This window comes from Citrus sinensis, chromosome 3 (assembly GCF_022201045.2).
Source record: "Citrus sinensis cultivar Valencia sweet orange chromosome 3, DVS_A1.0, whole genome shotgun sequence".
NCBI lineage: Eukaryota > Viridiplantae > Streptophyta > Magnoliopsida > Sapindales > Rutaceae > Citrus > Citrus sinensis.
The window spans coordinates 15006452-15025254 of record NC_068558.1 but is presented as its reverse complement, the minus strand read 5'-3'; the positions used below and the strand labels follow the sequence as shown (position 1 = coordinate 15025254).

Genomic DNA, 18803 nt, shown 5'->3' with positions numbered 1-18803 from the left:
CCCCTGACGGATTCCTCTCCCCGGGACAAATTCTGCTGTAGCCTCACCATTCCATAAAATACTCATCCGAGCCGAAGTTACACATTCCATGACTAATTGAGATAACTGAATCGGGATACCAGTTTGCTGTAGAGTATCGAAAATAAATGACCAATTAATTCGATTGTACGCTTTTTCTAAATCCACTTTGATGGCCATAAACCCTTTTTTCCCCGTTTTCTTTCGCATAGAGTGAACCACTTCTTGAGCAACAACAATATTATCAATAATATGGCATCCGGGCACAAAACTAGTCTGGTGGGGGCCTATGAGATCTGGCAACAAGGCTTGCAAACGGTTAGCAATTATTTTAGTCACTGTTTTATAAGCGACTGTGCACAAACTAATAGGCCTAAACATACTTAGGCTAGTAGGGTGCTCCACTTTGGGAATCAAAACCAACAGGGTAGTATTGATTTCTTTGGGGATCTTGCCCGAACTAAAAATGTCACCCATAAACTTGCAAAAGGAGGGCCCCACAATTGGCCATTGAGACTGGTAAAAGATTGCATGCAGACCATCAGTACCTGGAGCTTTGAGGGGTTTCATACTAAAAATCACCCTTTTAATTTCGTCGTCCAAAACTGAGACGACAGTACTCTCCAAATCATAAGCATTTAAGACTGGGAATAAATTCGGTACCTGATAACTTTGAGGGGTTGCAACTTCACTTTTGTATAAGGACGAAAAATAATCAATAGCATAATTTCGAATCTCTCCCTCACTATAAAGCCAGTTCCCCGAAGTATCTTGAATAGCTTCAATTCTATTTCTCCGTCGTCTTGCAATGGTCTTTTGATGAAAAAACTTTGTGTTCCTATCCCCGTACAGAAGCTCGTCTTTCCTTGACTTTTACCACCACAAGATCTCCTCTTGACCCATCACCGTCTCCAACTCATTCCGAAGCCTAGCCTCTAACCGCACAAGCCCTCGGGAGTTATACCTTTCTAAGGCTGCTTGAATCCCATTTATATGAGCCATTAACCGTCTTTTCCGCTGAAAAATATTTCCAAACACCTCCCTATTCCACGTTTAGACCGCCTGGACAAAATGGGACGCCGCATCTCTATAATGGGCTTGAGGATCCCAAACTTTCTTAACAAAAGAATTGAAGTGCTCATGAGTCAACCAGGGTGCCAAAAATCGGAAAGGCCTAATCCCCTGGTGTCTGTACTCAGCTCCCGCAAAACGAACCAGAACTGGCCTATGATCTGAAGCAACCTTCGGAAGGTGAAGAACATAATTGTCCGCAAATTTTATTAACCAATCACTATTACAGAGAGCTCTGTGAAGTCGTTTAAACAGAAGTCCACGAGACCAAGTAAACCGAGGGCCTTTAAATTTTAGATCAAAAATTCGGTGCCCATCAAACCACTGCCGGAAATTACCGCAAACTCCTGAATTCCGTGTAGCACCCCCCTGCTTCTCAGAAGCATACAATATAGAATTAAAGTCCTCACCAATTAGCCAAGGCCCTTGAATTGACATAGCAATGCTATCCATATGCTTCCACAGCTGTCTCCGCAACATTGGGTTTGGGCTAGCATACACCGCCGTTACCCAAGACATAAAAGTATTATTCCTACATATTTTAAAGTGGATAAATTGCCTATGGTTCAGCATCACCTTCACCTCTATGTAACTCTGCCAAAGAATCCAAATTCCACCCGCAAAGCCCACTGCTTCCACTCGATGGGACTGGTCGAAACCACTCTTCTTAATGAAATCATCTGCTTTGACCCCACTAATGCGAGGTTCCATTAAAACCACCAAGGATGGGTTGTAGTTTTTAACAATTGTCCTGAATGAGCGCCGAAAATCAACCGAGGCTGCCCCTTGGACATTCCAATACATAATGCTAATCATCATGAGATAAATAAAAGCAAAAAAAAAGAAACATAGACACCTTATTAATGTTGTCCATTCCCGTCATGCATCAACGCCAAAGGCGTTTCCTCGATCATTGAGTCTTCCTCATCGGACATCTCCTCCCCTTCATTTTCCCCCATAGACATGGCCGGATGCGCTTGAGCATTTACGTTGTTTATACAACCAGCATGTTGATCGTTTGGAGGGTCAGACACGTGCTCATACTCCCGTCTCAGCCGACCGCCCTGATCACTGCCCGCCTTCCTTACATCTCCAAGAGATAAGTTTTGGTTATCACAGAATATCACCGTATGCTTTTTTGGGTCCAAGGTTGTAACTAGAGGGGAAATTTATTGGTGGCTGGGGTTGAGCTGAGGGTTAAGACATGATTCGGTCCTAGGGTTTGCATGGGGCAAATAGTTTGTATTTTCTTCTCTTAAAGTGAAAGTGGTCTGCTGAAAAGGGTTTCGGATTGGGTTCAAAGAGGAAGCTGGTGTCTTCTTTTGGGGTTTGGCAGTAACGGCTGTGGTGTGCTGCTTACGTCTAGCCGGAGTTTTAGTTCTATCCTCGTGATTGGCAGTAAATATCGGGTAAGGGTTGGCCGTGTTTGGTTGGTGAGAAGTGGATGGATTGTCTATCACAGCGGCATGTGTGGGGTGCTCACGGTCATCCGTGACCTGCTCAAGAATTTGGAATCTGGAAACACCAGCCCCTGTATTCTCTCGGTTCTTAGTCAAGCCATTGTTAATGTCCTTGCCACTATTAAATTTTCTACCCTTTCTCGTGGCTATCATCCAAGGTCCAAAGGACTCGGCATTACTATCAATATTACCGTGATCATCTGGTTGGACAGTGTTCCCCTGGGGCTGCGTATTAGGTTGAGGTTGAACCCCTTCTCCAGAATTGGTTGCTGAATTCAATCCCTTGCAACTGCTACTACTATAGCCGTATCTTCCACATGTGAAGCAAATCACTGGTAATCCCTCATACTCTACCTTTTGAACCTTCCCATCCAACACAAACTGAGAAACCAGAGGCTTGGCCAGGGAGAGACGAACTGCAATTCGTGCAAATCTTCCACGCGCTGAGGATGCTGTGTTCGAATCAATTTTCATCACTGTACCCACCAATTCTCCAAGTTTCTGGAGTACTTTCCGGTTGTATAGATGAACAGCGAGTTTAGGAAGACAGATCCATACATTAACTTGCTCAATATCCGTTGTCTTGGCATCAAAAGACAGCGTCCATGGTTGCACCGTGAGATAATGCCCCATAATAATCCACGGACCTTTTGTTAGGGCATCGACAGCATCAGTAGCCGAACGAAAGCGAACCAGGAAATAATTGTTTTCTAGGTCAATCACCGAGTAAGTCATTGTTGTCTTCCACATGGCATTCAGTCTCGTACAAAGTGTTCTATAACCGATCGTGCGACCCAGCAGCTTCACTATAACTGAGTTCTGCCATGGTTCACATAACTTCTCATGAACCATATCCGAGAAGGTTATGGAGGGCATAGGTCCATCTTTATTTTCCGTCACGTCCCCTTCCTCAAACTCCCAGTCCCCTGCGCCGCCATCATAACCCGTCTCCATTGCTCGCGACGAGTTTACAAGGGTTTCCTTATACGAAACATGTACAGGGGTATCATCAGCAACCTCCTCATCACGAAACCTTGCCTTCTTAGTTGTTCTACTTTCCCTGAACGGTGGAGGGAAAATTCCTCTAGTGCAAGGGTTTTTTCCACGTCCGGATTTTTCGGAGCTCTCCATTACTCTTAGTTCTAATTTCTTTCCTTTTTGCCTATTGTGCATTTTTTTTCCTTCACTAAGCAAAGAAAGGACGATTTTTATTTAAAGCGCTCATTTATATAACTTCACATACATGGCTGTTGATTCTGCAACAAGTACAATAAGAAACAGCACAACTACTGATCTAAAGCAACGAACACACTTATAAATTAACCTTAGGCTGCAGGTGATTTTCACTTCTTTTATCTCCTATGTCTTCGTCTCGCTCTCCTATCCTTCTTCTGCTAGTCTCCTTCAACCATCATCACTAACCATTGTGGTTTTCCTATTGAGAATACCATGTATCCAATAGACAATCCAATTACCAGTCCAGATGCATATCCCATCTTCACCATTTTCCAGTCAAACCAGCTTGTAGTTTCATCGTCCTCATAATCAGTAGAAGCCGAAGAAGGCGCTTTTGGCACCGCGTCATTGATGCATGTTACTGTCCATGGCTCTCCACACAAATGAATGTTCCCAATATAGGAATCATTTTCAAATGTATTAAATTGATTGCCGCGAGGAATGCGTCCCCAAAGCTGGTTATATGAAAGATTTAACAATGCAAGGGCTATTGTTGCGCAAATTTTAATGTACTCGCAAGCGCACGAATCTATTGTAGTATAGATCAATGGTGACGAGTGTCGATCCCACGAGGAGGTGAATTTTAATTATATGTAGAATTAATTTTGTAAATGGGTGGTTGAAATTGTGGTGGAAATGATTTAAATTATCCTAAAATTGGAATTGAGATGGCGATAATAAATTCTAAAATTAGAATTGCAATGGCGAGAATAAATTGAAGAGAATTCTATTGAAATGACGTACTTGGGTATCTGGATCCGTATCAACATGCATCATGGGCTAAATAATCCGTATTAATGCCAATTAAATCATGAGGGGGGAATCCACACCTCATGAACCACGCTCTAATCAATATGGTGCTAAGGGCTTATCGTGCCAAATAATAATAACCTTGTACTAGAGGGCCGGTGAAACCAAGGCGGTACTAGACAAGAATATTATTATTTGTCGACGAGAAGTCAAAACATCCACAAAAACTAGAGGGGAAGAGAAAATAAATTTACCAAATTAAGCCCATGACACATGTTGAGACTTCACCTCCAACCCAAGCTTGAAAGAAAATTAGCCACTCATAATTGAACTAAGGGCAAAATGGGAATTTATTAAAATACGAAGAAAATACAAGATGGAGAAGGAATTACAGAAAATGGATCCCAAAAATGGATTCAGAGATATCAAATTAGGGGGGAGAGGCCCCCTTTTTATAGATACATGGAGTAAATCATGGCCATCGGATTAAAAACAGTTTAGACGCTCAGGATTGCGCCACGTCATCAGTCAACAGTCCACGGTTTGGCCACGCGGATGAACAGTAACACGGTTTGACCCAAATTTGAACAGTAACGCGGTTTGACCCGGATGAACAGTAATGCGGTTTGGTTGAAAATAATCCTGTGTGATGCATGCACCGTACGCGAGATTTTTCGTCCACTGATATGCTGCCACGTCACCATCAACAGTATATAAGAATTTTAGTCCAACAGGATCATGACACCTCATCAGTCAATGCCACATCATCGGTCAATGCCACGTTATCGTCCGTCTATGTGAACAGTATCGTGAACAGTAACGTATACAGTACCGTACACGTGAATAGTACCGTACATGTGAACAGTGCCATTTTTCCTTTTATGCTCCTCCTAAGGTTTTCGACCGTCTTGAGTTCAAAAGTGATGTCCGTTTTGCCATCTGATCTCTCATTTATTGTGAAATGACTATGATGCCCCTAAAATACTTAATTAAAATAAAACAAACGGAATTAAATCAAAAGAAGGTTAAATTCATAAAAGTAAAGGTGTTAGTAAGACTTGAAATGTAAAATGACGGTTTTCTCCTTTATGAATATGTATTTTCTAACACTCAACACACCCCCCAACCAGCTTATTGCTAGTCCCTAGCAAATGAAGCGAAAATAAAATTCAAATTCAAATTCAAAATGATTTTTTAAAAAAAAAATTAGAAGCACTCGTGTTTATTCAATCAGATTAATGATAGCAATCAAATAAAAGTATAAACATTATCTCCAGTCTAAAGCAACATCACACTCACATCAACCATCCACATGAATTAGCCCAGTAGACTTTGTTATATTTACTTTCAAGAATGACATGTCAAACCCCAAAATCTCACTGGAAGTAGTGACACTCTCACAAATAAATTAAACCCACTAAAAATAGTCACTCCAATGAATGGTAATTGAGAGAGAAAATAATAAAGAAGTGATATCACATGCTCTCACCAAGATGAAATAAATATGCCCTCAGCTTAGAAATAATACGATCTCAAGTCAAATAAAAATGCTAGTCAACCCACTTTATTTATCTTCTTTTTTTTTATTATGCATCACTACATCTTTTTAGCCCATATAACTAACTTCTACTTCAAACTATAGTTCCCTAAAATCAAGAAGGACTTTTATTGGGACGTAACGTAGGCTGGGGACATGGCTAACAAAGAAGGGAAATAAGGAAAACAAAGTATATATTTGAGAAAAATGCAGAATTTTTTTTTTTTGAAAGTTGCAAGGTGGATTTCACCTATTATTTTTATTTTTATTCTTTTGAAACAACAACTTTTGTTTTTTTTTTTTTGGCATAACTTCACTGAACAAAATAATTATTTACATTTTTCTCAAACATAAATAGGTGATGGAACTTATAAAACATCGGGTAATACTCCAAATCGGAGTGGGTCAAGATGATAAGTTGACAAAGAAAAGTTTTTTTTTTTTTTTAAAGGCTCAAAAGGGTTAACTATGGATATTTAATAAAAGGGATGGCTAGAAAGGCTCAAACGGATCAAAGATGGCATTTCCATCGTCTTTTAGGGCTCTAAATAATCATCCATATCTACTAGTTAGATGGGCCTCCCAATGTAACAACACACATTTTTTTCTTTTTTTATTTTACAATTTTTTTTAAGGGTTAACTCAAAAGCAATTTAGAGATCGTGTGTAAAATAATAAACTGCTAAGCTGTATAAAGAGTGGGCAAAAGGGTTATTTTCCAAAAAAAATAATAGGCTCAAAAACTCACTTGGTACTTATTATGACATGTTCATTCCTTCAAGCAACTCACATTTGTCTCCGACATCAACATGTAGAGTAGCAAACATAACATAACATCACTTAAGACCAAAGATAATACAAATACTAAAATTTGAAATTAATCATGTCATCCAATGTTAAAACAAATCACACAATTTTTTTTTTCAAACAACATTCAACCCCCCAACCTATTCTAAGCATGAAAGGAAAATATGCATGCAGAAATGTGAAAATGATGCATAAAAACTAATTAGAAAAGTTACACGTAAAATGATAGAAAACGAAAATAATTTTTTTTTAAAAAAAAGATGCGTTTCTAGAGGAACTACATTCCATATTCAGCCATCTTCGACTCAAAAGTTGGAAAATGTATATTTATAGAGGAGAAATTAAAAAGAAGAAAAATAAACATAAACACATAATAAAAAAAAAGAAAATGTCTGAATTTTTTTTTAATTTTTTTTTAACGATGAAGATGCGTTTCTAGAGTCACTACACTCCATATTCAGCCATCTTCAACACAAAAAGTTATCAACAGTTAGTTTCTACAACAAAAAATTAGTAAAAACTTAACCAAAATTCCACAAAAAATTAGTAAAAACTTAACTAAAATTCCACAATTGTCGACTATTCCCTCCCCCCAACCAGAACGAAACATTGTCCTTAATGTTTGAAATGAAAGAAGTAGAGTTTAGAAGACATCACCTAGGTGGTGCAACACAGAAGAAAATATTTACAGGCGGAGAGTTAAATCTAATTTGTACTTCTTACTGCGGCTACTATTATCATCATTATTTGGATGCTCCAACACAAAGGTCCAGGGGTCTGGCTCCGGTCGATAAGCTTGTAACATATCAAATAGCTCATTAGCAGTGTGAGCACAAATAAAGAGTTTTTTCGCATTAGAAGGAATGAAATAGTTTTTTATTGCATGGTTAAGAAATGCGATAAAGCCATCATAAAAGTTATTGACATTTAACAAACCAATGGGTTTCTGGTGGATGTGCAGATGGGCCCAAGATGCTAGTGTGATAAGTGCCTCTAGTGTTGCAAGATCTCCTGGAAGGAAAATAAAAGCATCAGCATGATTAAGCATTTCAGTTATTCTTTCTTGCATACCTGAGACGACTAACTCTTCTCCAGTTGATGAGTCAGACGAACTGCCCAATGGTTTTAAGACTCTGGGGATGATGCCTAACACTTGACTTCCTCTGATAAAAGCTGCTTCTGAGACCATTTTTGATAACCCTCGATTACCTCCTCCATACACCAAGTGTAATTTTCTCGCTGCTATGCTTCGACCAAGATCTATGGCTGCCTCAACGAACTCTTTATGTTTGCCATAGGTAAATCCAGAAAGCACACAAATGTTCTTGAATTGTCTATTAGGAGTAGCTGCCATTGTGATACTTCGCAAAAACAATTTGTGAGTGCTTGACAAAGAAAATCACATTTAAGAGTCTTGGTGATAGTGGGTCACAGTTGTGTATGAGGTAACATGTTAGTGTCAAATAACGTGTAAAGCACATGGCTCGCGAGTCAAAAATGAAACAGTAAAAAGGAAAAAGCAAACAGTAACAAAATTATTAAAGACAACAAAGTAAACAATAAAACAACAGTAAAATAAAATAACAGTAAAGTAAAAGGATATTTACAGGTAGTTGCGACTGTGGCTCACATCTTCCTCTGGTTTTACGTCCAGAAACGGCTTGAACACCCTCTATGGGTCGAGGATAGGCTTCCCATCCAGTTTTCTTATAAACTGGCAAACAAGGTCGTTTATAGTCAGATTCCCGAGACTATATCGTGCATGCTCTTTCTGGAATAATGGCCATAACTGGAGAATCGCTCCTTGCATATATCCACTAGGATGCGTTTCAAGAGACAAAAGGATATCATCCAATGACTCCTTATTCAAGCCATCCCTAATGAATTGAATCTTATCTTCCCTGTTATCAGACACCATTCCTAAAGAACATGGGTTTTTATTGCAACTCATTCTGGCACACTTATGACAAGCAACAGAAATTCTTCGAGCTCGTCGTTTTCTTGCATAATTTCCTTTACCACAACCAGGCATGTATGCAATAAATTTTTGAGGTAACTCACCCGCCGATCGTACTTTTGCCTCAATTAACCAACGGATATCAGCAGGTATGTTATTCCTCATGAGTAATCGCATGCGTTCGGACCGAGCTTTATAGATCGTAAGGAGGGCATTCTGAGGAAGTGAAGGGAATCGCTTGTGAACCTTCGCTAGAATCTCGTTTCTATCCATACCTTCGCCTCAGAATATCAGTTATTATGGGAAACTGAAGTAACCGACTTGATTATCACGGAGTACCGTTATCCGCCACTTCACCGGGGTAACAAACTAAAGCACTCAAACAAAAAAAAAAACAAATTAAAACACACAACGAAAATTAAAATCGTCCTCTTATTGAATTTACCTCAAGCTCCAACTGGATGTCGTAAACACTTCTCTCAATGTCTCTGAGTTGGCTTTCTAAACCCTCAACATAGGCTACTAACTCTGGTGGTTGTAGAGCACAAATGCGATGTGTTTTACAAAATTGAATCTGCCGTTTGAGATGAGTTTTGACACATTGAAGTGGTTTAAGAATGTTCAGGAGGAACGGTCTAAGTAAGGTACTCATGAGTAAAAATGATAAAAGAAAACTTAATAGTTAAACAAACACACTTATGCAAAAATAATTTCAATTAGCAAAAGAATAATATAAAGAAAGAAAACAAAATCAAATCAACGAAAAGAAAAATCAATTCAAATTTGGTGGGTCACTCAAATTTATTTCGGTGTCTTCTTCATGTGGTTGGTACTCTAGATATGGCTTTAATCTTTGACCATTAACTTTAAACGTGACACCATTCTTTGGGTCCTTAATTTCAATTGCCCCATGTGAAAAAATAGTATGTACAATAAATGGACTAGACCAACGAGAGCGTAACTTACCTGGGAATAGGTGCAAGCGAGAATTGAATAAAAGCACTTTCTGACCTGGAGTGAACGATTTTCTCATAACGTGCTTGTCATGGAAGACTTTCATTCGTTGCTTGTAAATCTTGGCATTTTCGTATGCATCATTGCGAATTTCTTCAAGTTCTGCCAGTTGTAATCTTCTTTCCGAGCTAGCTTGCTGCATGTCAAAGTTGAATTTCTTGATGGCCCAATACGCACGATGCTCAAGTTCCACAGGTAGGTGGCAAGCTTTTCTATACACTAGCCTGTAGGGTGACATCCCAATCGGGGTCTTGAAAGCCGTTCTATATGCCCATAAGGCATCATCAAGTCTTAATGACCAATCTTTTCTGTCTGGCCTCACCGTCTTTTCTAATATGTGCTTTATTTCTCGATTTGAGATCTCAACTTGGCCACTAGTTTGCGGATGATACGGAGTCGCCACTTTGTGTGTGATTGAATACTTTGTCAAAAGTGCTTTGAATGCTTTGTTACAAAAGTGGACACCACCATCACTGATTATTGCTCGAGGGAATCCAAAGCGTGAAACAATGTTGCTTTTCAAAAATGCTATCACCACCTTGTGATCATTGGTCCTACATGGAATTGCTTCTACCCATTTTGATACATAGTCAACAGCAACCAATATATATTGATGACCAAAAGACGGGGGAAAGGGTCCCATGAAATCGATACCCCATACGTCAAAAATTTCAACCACTAAAATTAGATTTAGTGGCATCATGTTCCTTCGCGTAATGCTCCCCATTCGTTGACACCTATCACATGAAGAACAGAAAGTGTAAGCGTCTCGAAATATAGTTGGCCAATAGAAACTACATTGTAAAACTTTAGTTGCTATTTTCTTAGCGCTGAAATGGCCTCCACAAGCTTGTTCATGGCAGAATGAAAAGATATTCTGAATTTCACTTTCTGGGACACATCGTCTAACAATTTGATCCGCACAATACTTGAACAAATACAGGTCATCCCAAAAGAAATTCTTTATCTCTGCAAAGAATTTAGCCTTATCTTGCTTGGTCCAATGCTCTGGAAGTTACCTATAACAAGATAATTAACTATATCAGCATACCAAGGTAATACTTCCATACTCATTAATTGTTCATTTGGAAATGACTCATTCAATGGTAATGATTCTGTAATTGTGTCAAAATGGAGACGAGAGAGGTGGTCCGCCACAACATTCTCTGTGCCTTTCTTATCTTTGAATTCCAAGTCCAACTCCTGCAAAAGTAACACCCAACGAATTAGTCTGGCTTTTGCATCTTTCTTTGTGAGAAGATATTTAAGAGCAGCATGATCTGTGAATATAATTATTTTACAACCAATGAGATAAGATCGAAATTTCTCTAATGCAAACACTACTGCCAGCATTTCTTTTTCAGTAGTTGAATAGTTCAACTGTGCATCATTTAATGTCATACTAGCATAGTAAATAACATGGGGAATTCGATCAACGCTTTGTCCTAAAACTGCTCCTACTGCATAATCAGATGCATCACACATTAGCTCAAATGGTAAGCTCCAGTTTGGGGCCTGAATGATGGGTGATGATGTCAACAATTGCTTTAGTTTTTCAAACGCCATAAGACATGAATCATCAAAGACAAAAGGTACATCCTTAGCAAGTAAATTGCATAAGGGTCTAGAAACTTTGCTAAAATCTTTAATGAAACGTCTATAAAAACCAGCATGCCCAAGGAAATATCTTACTTCTCTGACTGTTTTAGGTGGAGAAAGATTAGAAATGAGATCCACCTTGGCTTTGTCAACCTCAATACCTTTGCTCGAAATGATGTGACCGAGAACAATACCTTGTTTTACCATAAAATGGCACTTCTCCCAATTCAAGACTAAGTTCTTCTCGATACATCTCTGCAGAACTAGTGTTAGATGATGTAAGCATCTCTGCAGAACTAGTGTTAGATGATGTAAGCATTGATCAAATGAATTACCGAAGATAGAAAAGTCATCCATAAAGACTTCAAGGAATCGTTCAACCATATCAGAAAAAATGCTTAACATGCATCGTTGAAATGTAGCAGGTGCATTACATAATCCAAATGGCATTCTCCTATATGCAAATGTGCCAAAAGGGCAAGTGAAAGTAGTTTTCTCTTGATCTTTTGGTGCTATGGGAATCTGATTATATCCTGAGTAGCCATCTAGAAAGCAATAAAATTCATGGCCTGCTAATCTATCAAGCATTTGATCAATAAATGGTCAAGGAAAATGGTCTTTACGTGTGACAGAATTCAACTTTCTATAATCAATGCATACACGCCATCCTGTAGTCACTCTAGTGGGTATCAATTCATTATCGGCATTGGTAACTACAGTGACTCCTGACTTTTTGGGGACAACTTGCACAGGACTGACTCATGAACTATCAGAAATTGGGTAAATGATACCTGCATCTAATAGCTTAAGGACTTCTGTTCTAACAACTTCTTTCATATTAGGATTTAACCGACGTTGCATTTCCCTAGTAGATTTATCATTTTCATCGAGGTGAATGTAATGCATGCAGTCTACTGGGTTTTTACCTTTTATGTCTGCTATGGTCCATCCTAATGCTCCTTTGTGCTCTTTTAAAACATCCATCAACTTACCTTTTTGTTCGTCATTTAGGGATGATGAGATGATTACCGGTAGAGTACTTTCTTCTCCCAAAAATACATATTCCAAAGTGTTGGGCAATGGTTTGAGCTCGAGTTTCGGTGGTGATTCTGATGATGGGATGAGTTTCTTTTCTGATGATGCTAGTTGTTCAACTCTTGACTTCCATTTATTAGTGTCCATAGATGGTGCTGAGTCAAGCAGGGCATTGACCTCATCGACCGATCTGTCAATATCAAAATCCAAACCAAAGTGAGTTAAACATGTTTGTAAAGGATCATTACTAAGGTTTGAAACAAAAGTATCATCAACTAATGCTTCAATTAAATCCACATAAACAATTCCATCATCTGCACTGTGAGGTTGTTTGGCAATGTTGAAAATGTTTAGCTCCATAGTCATGTTGCCGAAGGACAACTGCATATTTCCAGTCCTGCATTGAATGTGGGCATCCGCAGTTGCCAAGAAAGGTCGGCCTAGAATAATGGGGATGTGCTTCCTTGAATCCTGTATTGGTTGAATGTCAATTACAATGAAATCAACAGGAAAATAAAACTTGTCTACCTGGATAAACACGTCCTCCACAGTACCACGAGGTATTTTCGTGGACCGATCTGCAAGCTGTAACACCACTGGAGTTGGGTGTAATTCTCCCAGTCCAAGTTTCACGAATACTGAATAAGGCAACAGATTTACACTAGCTCCTAAGTCCAACAAAGCATTCTCAATTGTGTGGTTCCCTATACTACATGAGATAGTGGGGGAGCCTGGGTCTTTGCATTTTAAAGGAATTTTATGTTGGAGTATAGAACTAACATTTTCTGTTAAAAATGCATTCTTTTGAACATGCATATTTCTCTTTTTAGTACAAAGGTCTTTAAGAAACTTGGCATAAGATGGAACTTGTTTAATAGCATCAAGTAAAGGGATGTTAACACTTACCTGTTTGAAGATTTCAAGAATCTCACTTGTGGATTTTCCCTTCTTTCCTTTAGCTAACCTCTGAGGAAATGGAGCTTTGGGAACATATTCCCGTGGGTTGGTTTCTTTTCTCTCCTCCGGTGATGAGTCCTCAACATTCACAGGTACAATTTGATTTTCTTTTATCACCGGCATCTCCACTTTGTTGTCGACTTTTTTTCCTTTTCGCAAGGTCATGATGGCTTTGACCTCTCCATGCTGTTGCGGTGAACTGGTATTTGCTTCATGTACTCCTTTATGATTAGGCACTGGTTGACTTGGAAATTTACCTTTCTCAACAGTCATTGCCAAGGTCTGAACTGAAGAGGCAAGTTGTCCCACCATCTTCTCGAGGCTTGAAACTGATTGAGCTTGTGAGTTGAAGCCTTCTCTCAACTCATTTCGTAATCCATCAATGGTACGATTCTGTTGCTCAATCGTGGAGTGAGTAAGATTCTTAAGATTCTGGAATGAATCCTCCCATGGTCTGGGCTGAGAGTAGTTCTGGTTCTAATTGTATGGTCTGAATGGTGGCTGAGAGGCTTGAGGATTTTGAGGAATTTGTTTCATTGGTGGAGCTGGAGCTGCTGGTCCATTCTGTTGGAATCCTTGAGACCATGAAAAATTGGGGTGGTCTCTCCATCCAGGGTTATATGTGTTGGAGTATGGGTTGTAATTAGATGGTTTCCTCATTACACCTATGGCATTGGCTTGATCTGAGTATGAGTCATGGTCATGTGGCTCTGTTGATTTAGCAGTCGATAACGATGCTATTTGTCGAGCAAGACCTTCAACCATCTCCTTGACTTCTTTAATTCCCGAAGTTGACTCGCCAATTTGAACCTCATTCACTCCTTTAATTCTTTTAGTATTCCTGAGTGATCGACTCCGTTGTTGGGAATTATCCACTTGTCGCTGGAAAAACTCCCAAATTTCTGATGCACTTTTTGACATTAGCTCTCCTCCACTTGTTGCCATTAGCCATTCTTGCACATTCGGTAGTAATCCCTCCAAAAAGTATTGGCATTGGTGCCATTTCTCATACCCATGATGTGGACACTTCAAGAGTAGCCCATTGAATCGCTCCCATGTTTCGAAAAATTGCTCGTCCTCTCTCTGGGTAAACTCCAAGATTTCCCTGCGAATAGCATTGGTTTTATGCACTGGGAAATATTTATTCAAAAATTTAGTTACCATTTGTTCCCATGATGAAATGCTATTAGCAGGTAAAGTATTTAACCATGAACGAGCTCTATCTTTTAAAGAAAATGGGAATAGTCTAAGTTTAACATCATCGTCTGAAAAATTCTCATATTTAAATGTTTGACAAATAGCGTGAAAATTATTCAGATGATTATATGGGTCCTCATTTTCTAAGCCATAGAATGTGGGGAGACAATTTAGCACACTATGTTTTAATTCAAAACTCCTAGCAGCTACATTTGGGTATCTTATGCATGATGTGCTCAAATTAGCTAAGGGACTAAAATAGTCCTTAAATGGCCTCTCCTGTAGTTGCAAATCCATTTTATTTTTAATTTGTTTGTGTGTGCGAAGTGTTTTTTCTAATTCAAGGTCTATAGGTTCAAGATTAGGAAATAATGACCTACGACCATGCATGCAAAACAAATAAAATAAAAATAAAGATGAGAACAAAACAAATAAAAATAAAGAAGAGTGAGAAATTACGATACTAACCTTATTGCGCTATTACAAACTTTCTATAAAAATACACAAAAACAAATACGTGAAAGAAATTAACTAAAAAGAATTAGTAAGATAAACAAAAATTACAAAGAAAAAAAAATAACTTGAAAATTAAATTACAGAAATTTAAAGAAGAGAAAAAGAAAAGAAATTACTAACCTCTAAATGCGGATTCACTTTTTTTTTAATAAAAAATACACAAAAAAATAAAAGAAATTATTCACAAAAATTAATTCTATGAATTAAAATTACTTACCTCCCCGGCAACGGCGCCAAAAACTTGTTGTGCAAATTTTAATGTACTCGCAAGCGCACGAATCTATTGTAGTATAGATCAATGGTGACGAGTGTCGATCCCACGAGGAGGTGGATTTTAATTATATGTAGAATTAATTTTGTAAATGGGTGGTTGAAATTGTGGTGGAAATGATTTAAATTATCCTAAAATTGGAATTGAGATGACGATAATAAATTCTAAAATTGGAATTACAATGGCGAGAATAAATTGAAGAGAATTCTATTGAAATGACGTACTTGGGTATCTGGATCTGTATCAACATGCATCATGGGCTAAATAATCCGTATTAATGCCAATTAAATCATGAGGGAAGAATCCACACCTCATGAACCACGCTCTAATTAATATGGTGCTAAGGGCTTATCGTGCCAAATAATAATAACCTTGTACTAGAAGGCCGGTGAAACCAAGGCGGTACTAGACAAGAATATTATTATTTGTCGACGAGAAGTTAAAACATGCACAAAAACTAGAGGGGAAGAGAAAATAAATTTACCAAATTAAGCCCATGACACATGTTGAGACTTCACCTTCAACCCAAGCTTGAAAAAAAATTAGCCACTCATAATTGAACTAGGGGTAAAATGAGAATTTATTAAAATACGAAGAAAATACAAGATGGAGAAGGAATTACAGAAAATGGATCCCAAAAATGGATTCAGAGATATCAAATTAGGGGGGAGAGGCCCCCTTTTTATAGATACATGGAGTAAATCATGGCCATCGGATTAAAAACAGTTTGGACGCTCAGGATTGCGCCACGTCATCAGTCAACAGTCCACGGTTTGGCCACGCGGATGAACAGTAACACGGTTTGACCCAAATTTGAACAGTAACGCGGTTTGACCCGGATGAACAGTAACACGGTTTGGTTGAAAATAATCCTGTGTGATGCATGCACTGTACGCGAGATTTTTCGTCTACTGATATGCTGCCACGTTACCATCAACAGTATATAAGAATTTTAGTCCAACAGGATCGTGACACATCATCGGTCAATGCCACATCATCGTCCGTCTATGTGAACAGTATCGTGAACAGTAACGTATACAGTACCGTACACGTGAATAGTACCGTACATGTGAACAGTACCATTTTTCCTTTTATGCTCCTCCTAAGGTTTTCGACCGTCTTGAGTTCAAAAGTGATGTCCGTTTTGCCATCTGATCTCTCATTTATTGTGAAATGACTATGATGCCCCTAAAATACATAAAATACTTAATTAAAATAAAACAAACGGAATTAAATCAAAAGAAGGTTAAATTCATAAAAGTAAAGGTGTTAGTAAGACTTGAAATGTAAAATGACGGTTTTCTCCTTTATAAATGGGCATTTTCTAACACTCAACAGCTATAACGCTTAACAACTGCTCTGGAATCCTTCCGTGAAGCTTGGTAGAAGACAGGTCCAATGATTCAAGCGCTGTCATATTCGCAAAGGAAACCGAAATAGAACCTGTTAGGCCATTGTGAGAAAGGTTGAGCACAATCAGTGATTTGAAGTCTCCAAGTACTTGAGGAATTTCTCCCTGAAACTGATTGCTTGACAGATCAATGGTTGTAAAAATGGTTATGATCTTTTTTAGTACCAAATCGCGCCCTTTCACAGTCACTGTTACAGAATCCTGATAATAATCTTCCTCTCCCTGCATATATAGTCCGTCGGATCCCTTTTCGTCTACGTTCTTCATTGCTTCCAAAATTACAAAGATCCATCTTGACAGAAAACCAGTGAATTCATTATGAGAGAGATCAATGATTCGAAGGGCTTCAAAGGGAAGCATAATATTGGGCAAGCATAGTGGACCATAGAATCGATTAGACCTCAAGACAAGAATTTTTAGCTCCGGAAGTGATCCCAACCAACATGGACATGTGTCACCTATCATGTTGTTGCCCACATTGACAACCTCCAGCTCATCAAAATCAACCAGATACCTTGGGAACGGCCCTTCCAAATTATTGCTATTAAGGTCAAGACTCCTTAAACTGCAACTTCCATTTGCAAAAGCATTAGGGATGCGACCCTGAAGGTTGTTGTTGTTCAGGTGAAGAATAGTCAACTGAGTGCTGAAGTTTCCAAGACACGATGGAATTGTTCCGCTCAAATTGTTGTGAGTTAAAGAAAGATATTCAAGGGAACTCAAACTGGGACTAGATGGAGGGATCTGTCCGAACAATTTGTTGTTAGAAAATAAGAAGGCTCGTGTTGAAGGTGGTGGAATCGAAATTGTTCCTTGGATTGTGTTGTTTCGAAGATTAAGCACTGTAATATACTTCCATGGATGTTGCTCTATTTGTGTCAGAAAATTATTAGAAATATCAAGATCAGTCAAACTCTTCCATCCTTGGGAATCAGATTTCGAAATCCGACCATGAATTATGTTGTTGGAAAGGTCTAAGAATTCCAACTTCTCTGAGTTTCTCAAGAAACCTGGGAACTCAGTGATATTGCAATAAGAGAAACGCAATTTCCAAGGACAATTTTAGTAGCTTTAGAGAGGTTTCCAATTGATGCTGGAATTTTTCGAGTGAAATTACAACCTCCAATATGTATAATCTCCAAGAACAAAAGATTTCCAATTGAATCTGGTATTTCACCTGTAAAATTATTGAAAGAAAAATCCAACTCCCTGAGAGGAGAACTCCAGTTAGACTCTGGAATATAACCTGTGAGATATTCGTTAAAGGATAGATGGAGTTCCTGGAGGTGTGGAAGATGAAAAATTTCACGTGGGAAATTTCCTCGCATACCAGTATCACTCAGATCGAGAATAGTGATTGTTGAGGATAAGTTTAACAGAGAAAAAGGTTCAATCAAAGACATGTCTGCCAATCCGAGATTGAGAACACTTAATTTTGTAAGGTTACTAGCATGCAAATCAAAAGATTTTTGTTCGATTTTCATGTCACAGTTGGAAAGATCAAGAAATGTTAGTCTGGACATGTGAGATATTTCCTGTGGGAGTAGACCACTAAATCTAGAACGAGAGAGGTTAAGATATGTCAATTCCTTTAGCCGAAGAAACTCGGGGGAGGTTTGAGAGCGACTGAAATAGTTGAAAGCGAGGTTGATATGCATTATATGGACCGTATCTTTGGTCTTTTATGTTTTATTTCCAGGCCGGGCATGTTGCGAGTTGATAAAAGATCGATTCAAATAATATATTTAATATTTTCTGAAATGCATGAAATCAAATGCAATGGGCAAAATGTAACATATGTGAAAAAAAAAAAGTGAGGCGGTTAAAAAGTAAATAAAAGTAAAAGAAGAAGCTGGAAATGGGGAAACATATACACGTGTGAGAGAGTGAAAGTCAAAACCGACCCAAAAATCCAACCTGTTTGACCCGAAATCGACCCGGCCATATCTTACGATACCGGCCACCCC

At 38.6% G+C, this 18803-nt stretch overlaps 3 protein-coding genes across 3 annotated transcripts; all 3 read right to left on the bottom strand.

The window, feature by feature from the left end:
- Window positions 1–1071: 1071 nt before the first annotated feature.
- LOC127900602 (uncharacterized) lies at window positions 1072–1893 on the bottom strand. The gene has a single exon (XM_052435765.1). The coding sequence runs from the start codon at window positions 1891–1893 to the stop codon at window positions 1072–1074; it is 822 nt and encodes a 273-aa protein (XP_052291725.1).
- Window positions 1894–2258: 365 nt separating this feature from the next.
- On the bottom strand, window positions 2259–3680 carry LOC107177139 (uncharacterized). The gene has a single exon (XM_015530482.2). It carries the CDS (start codon window positions 3678–3680, stop codon window positions 2259–2261), a length of 1422 nt encoding a protein of 473 aa, XP_015385968.2.
- Window positions 3681–16749: 13069 nt separating this feature from the next.
- Window positions 16750–18494, bottom strand: LOC127900601 (receptor-like protein 43). The gene is made up of 3 exons (XM_052435764.1): window positions 18167–18494; window positions 17957–18082; window positions 16750–17846 (listed from the first exon to the last, which is right to left on the bottom strand). Exons 1-3 carry the CDS (start codon window positions 18492–18494, stop codon window positions 16750–16752), a joined length of 1551 nt encoding a protein of 516 aa, XP_052291724.1.
- Between the last annotated feature and the right edge of the window lie 309 nt (window positions 18495–18803).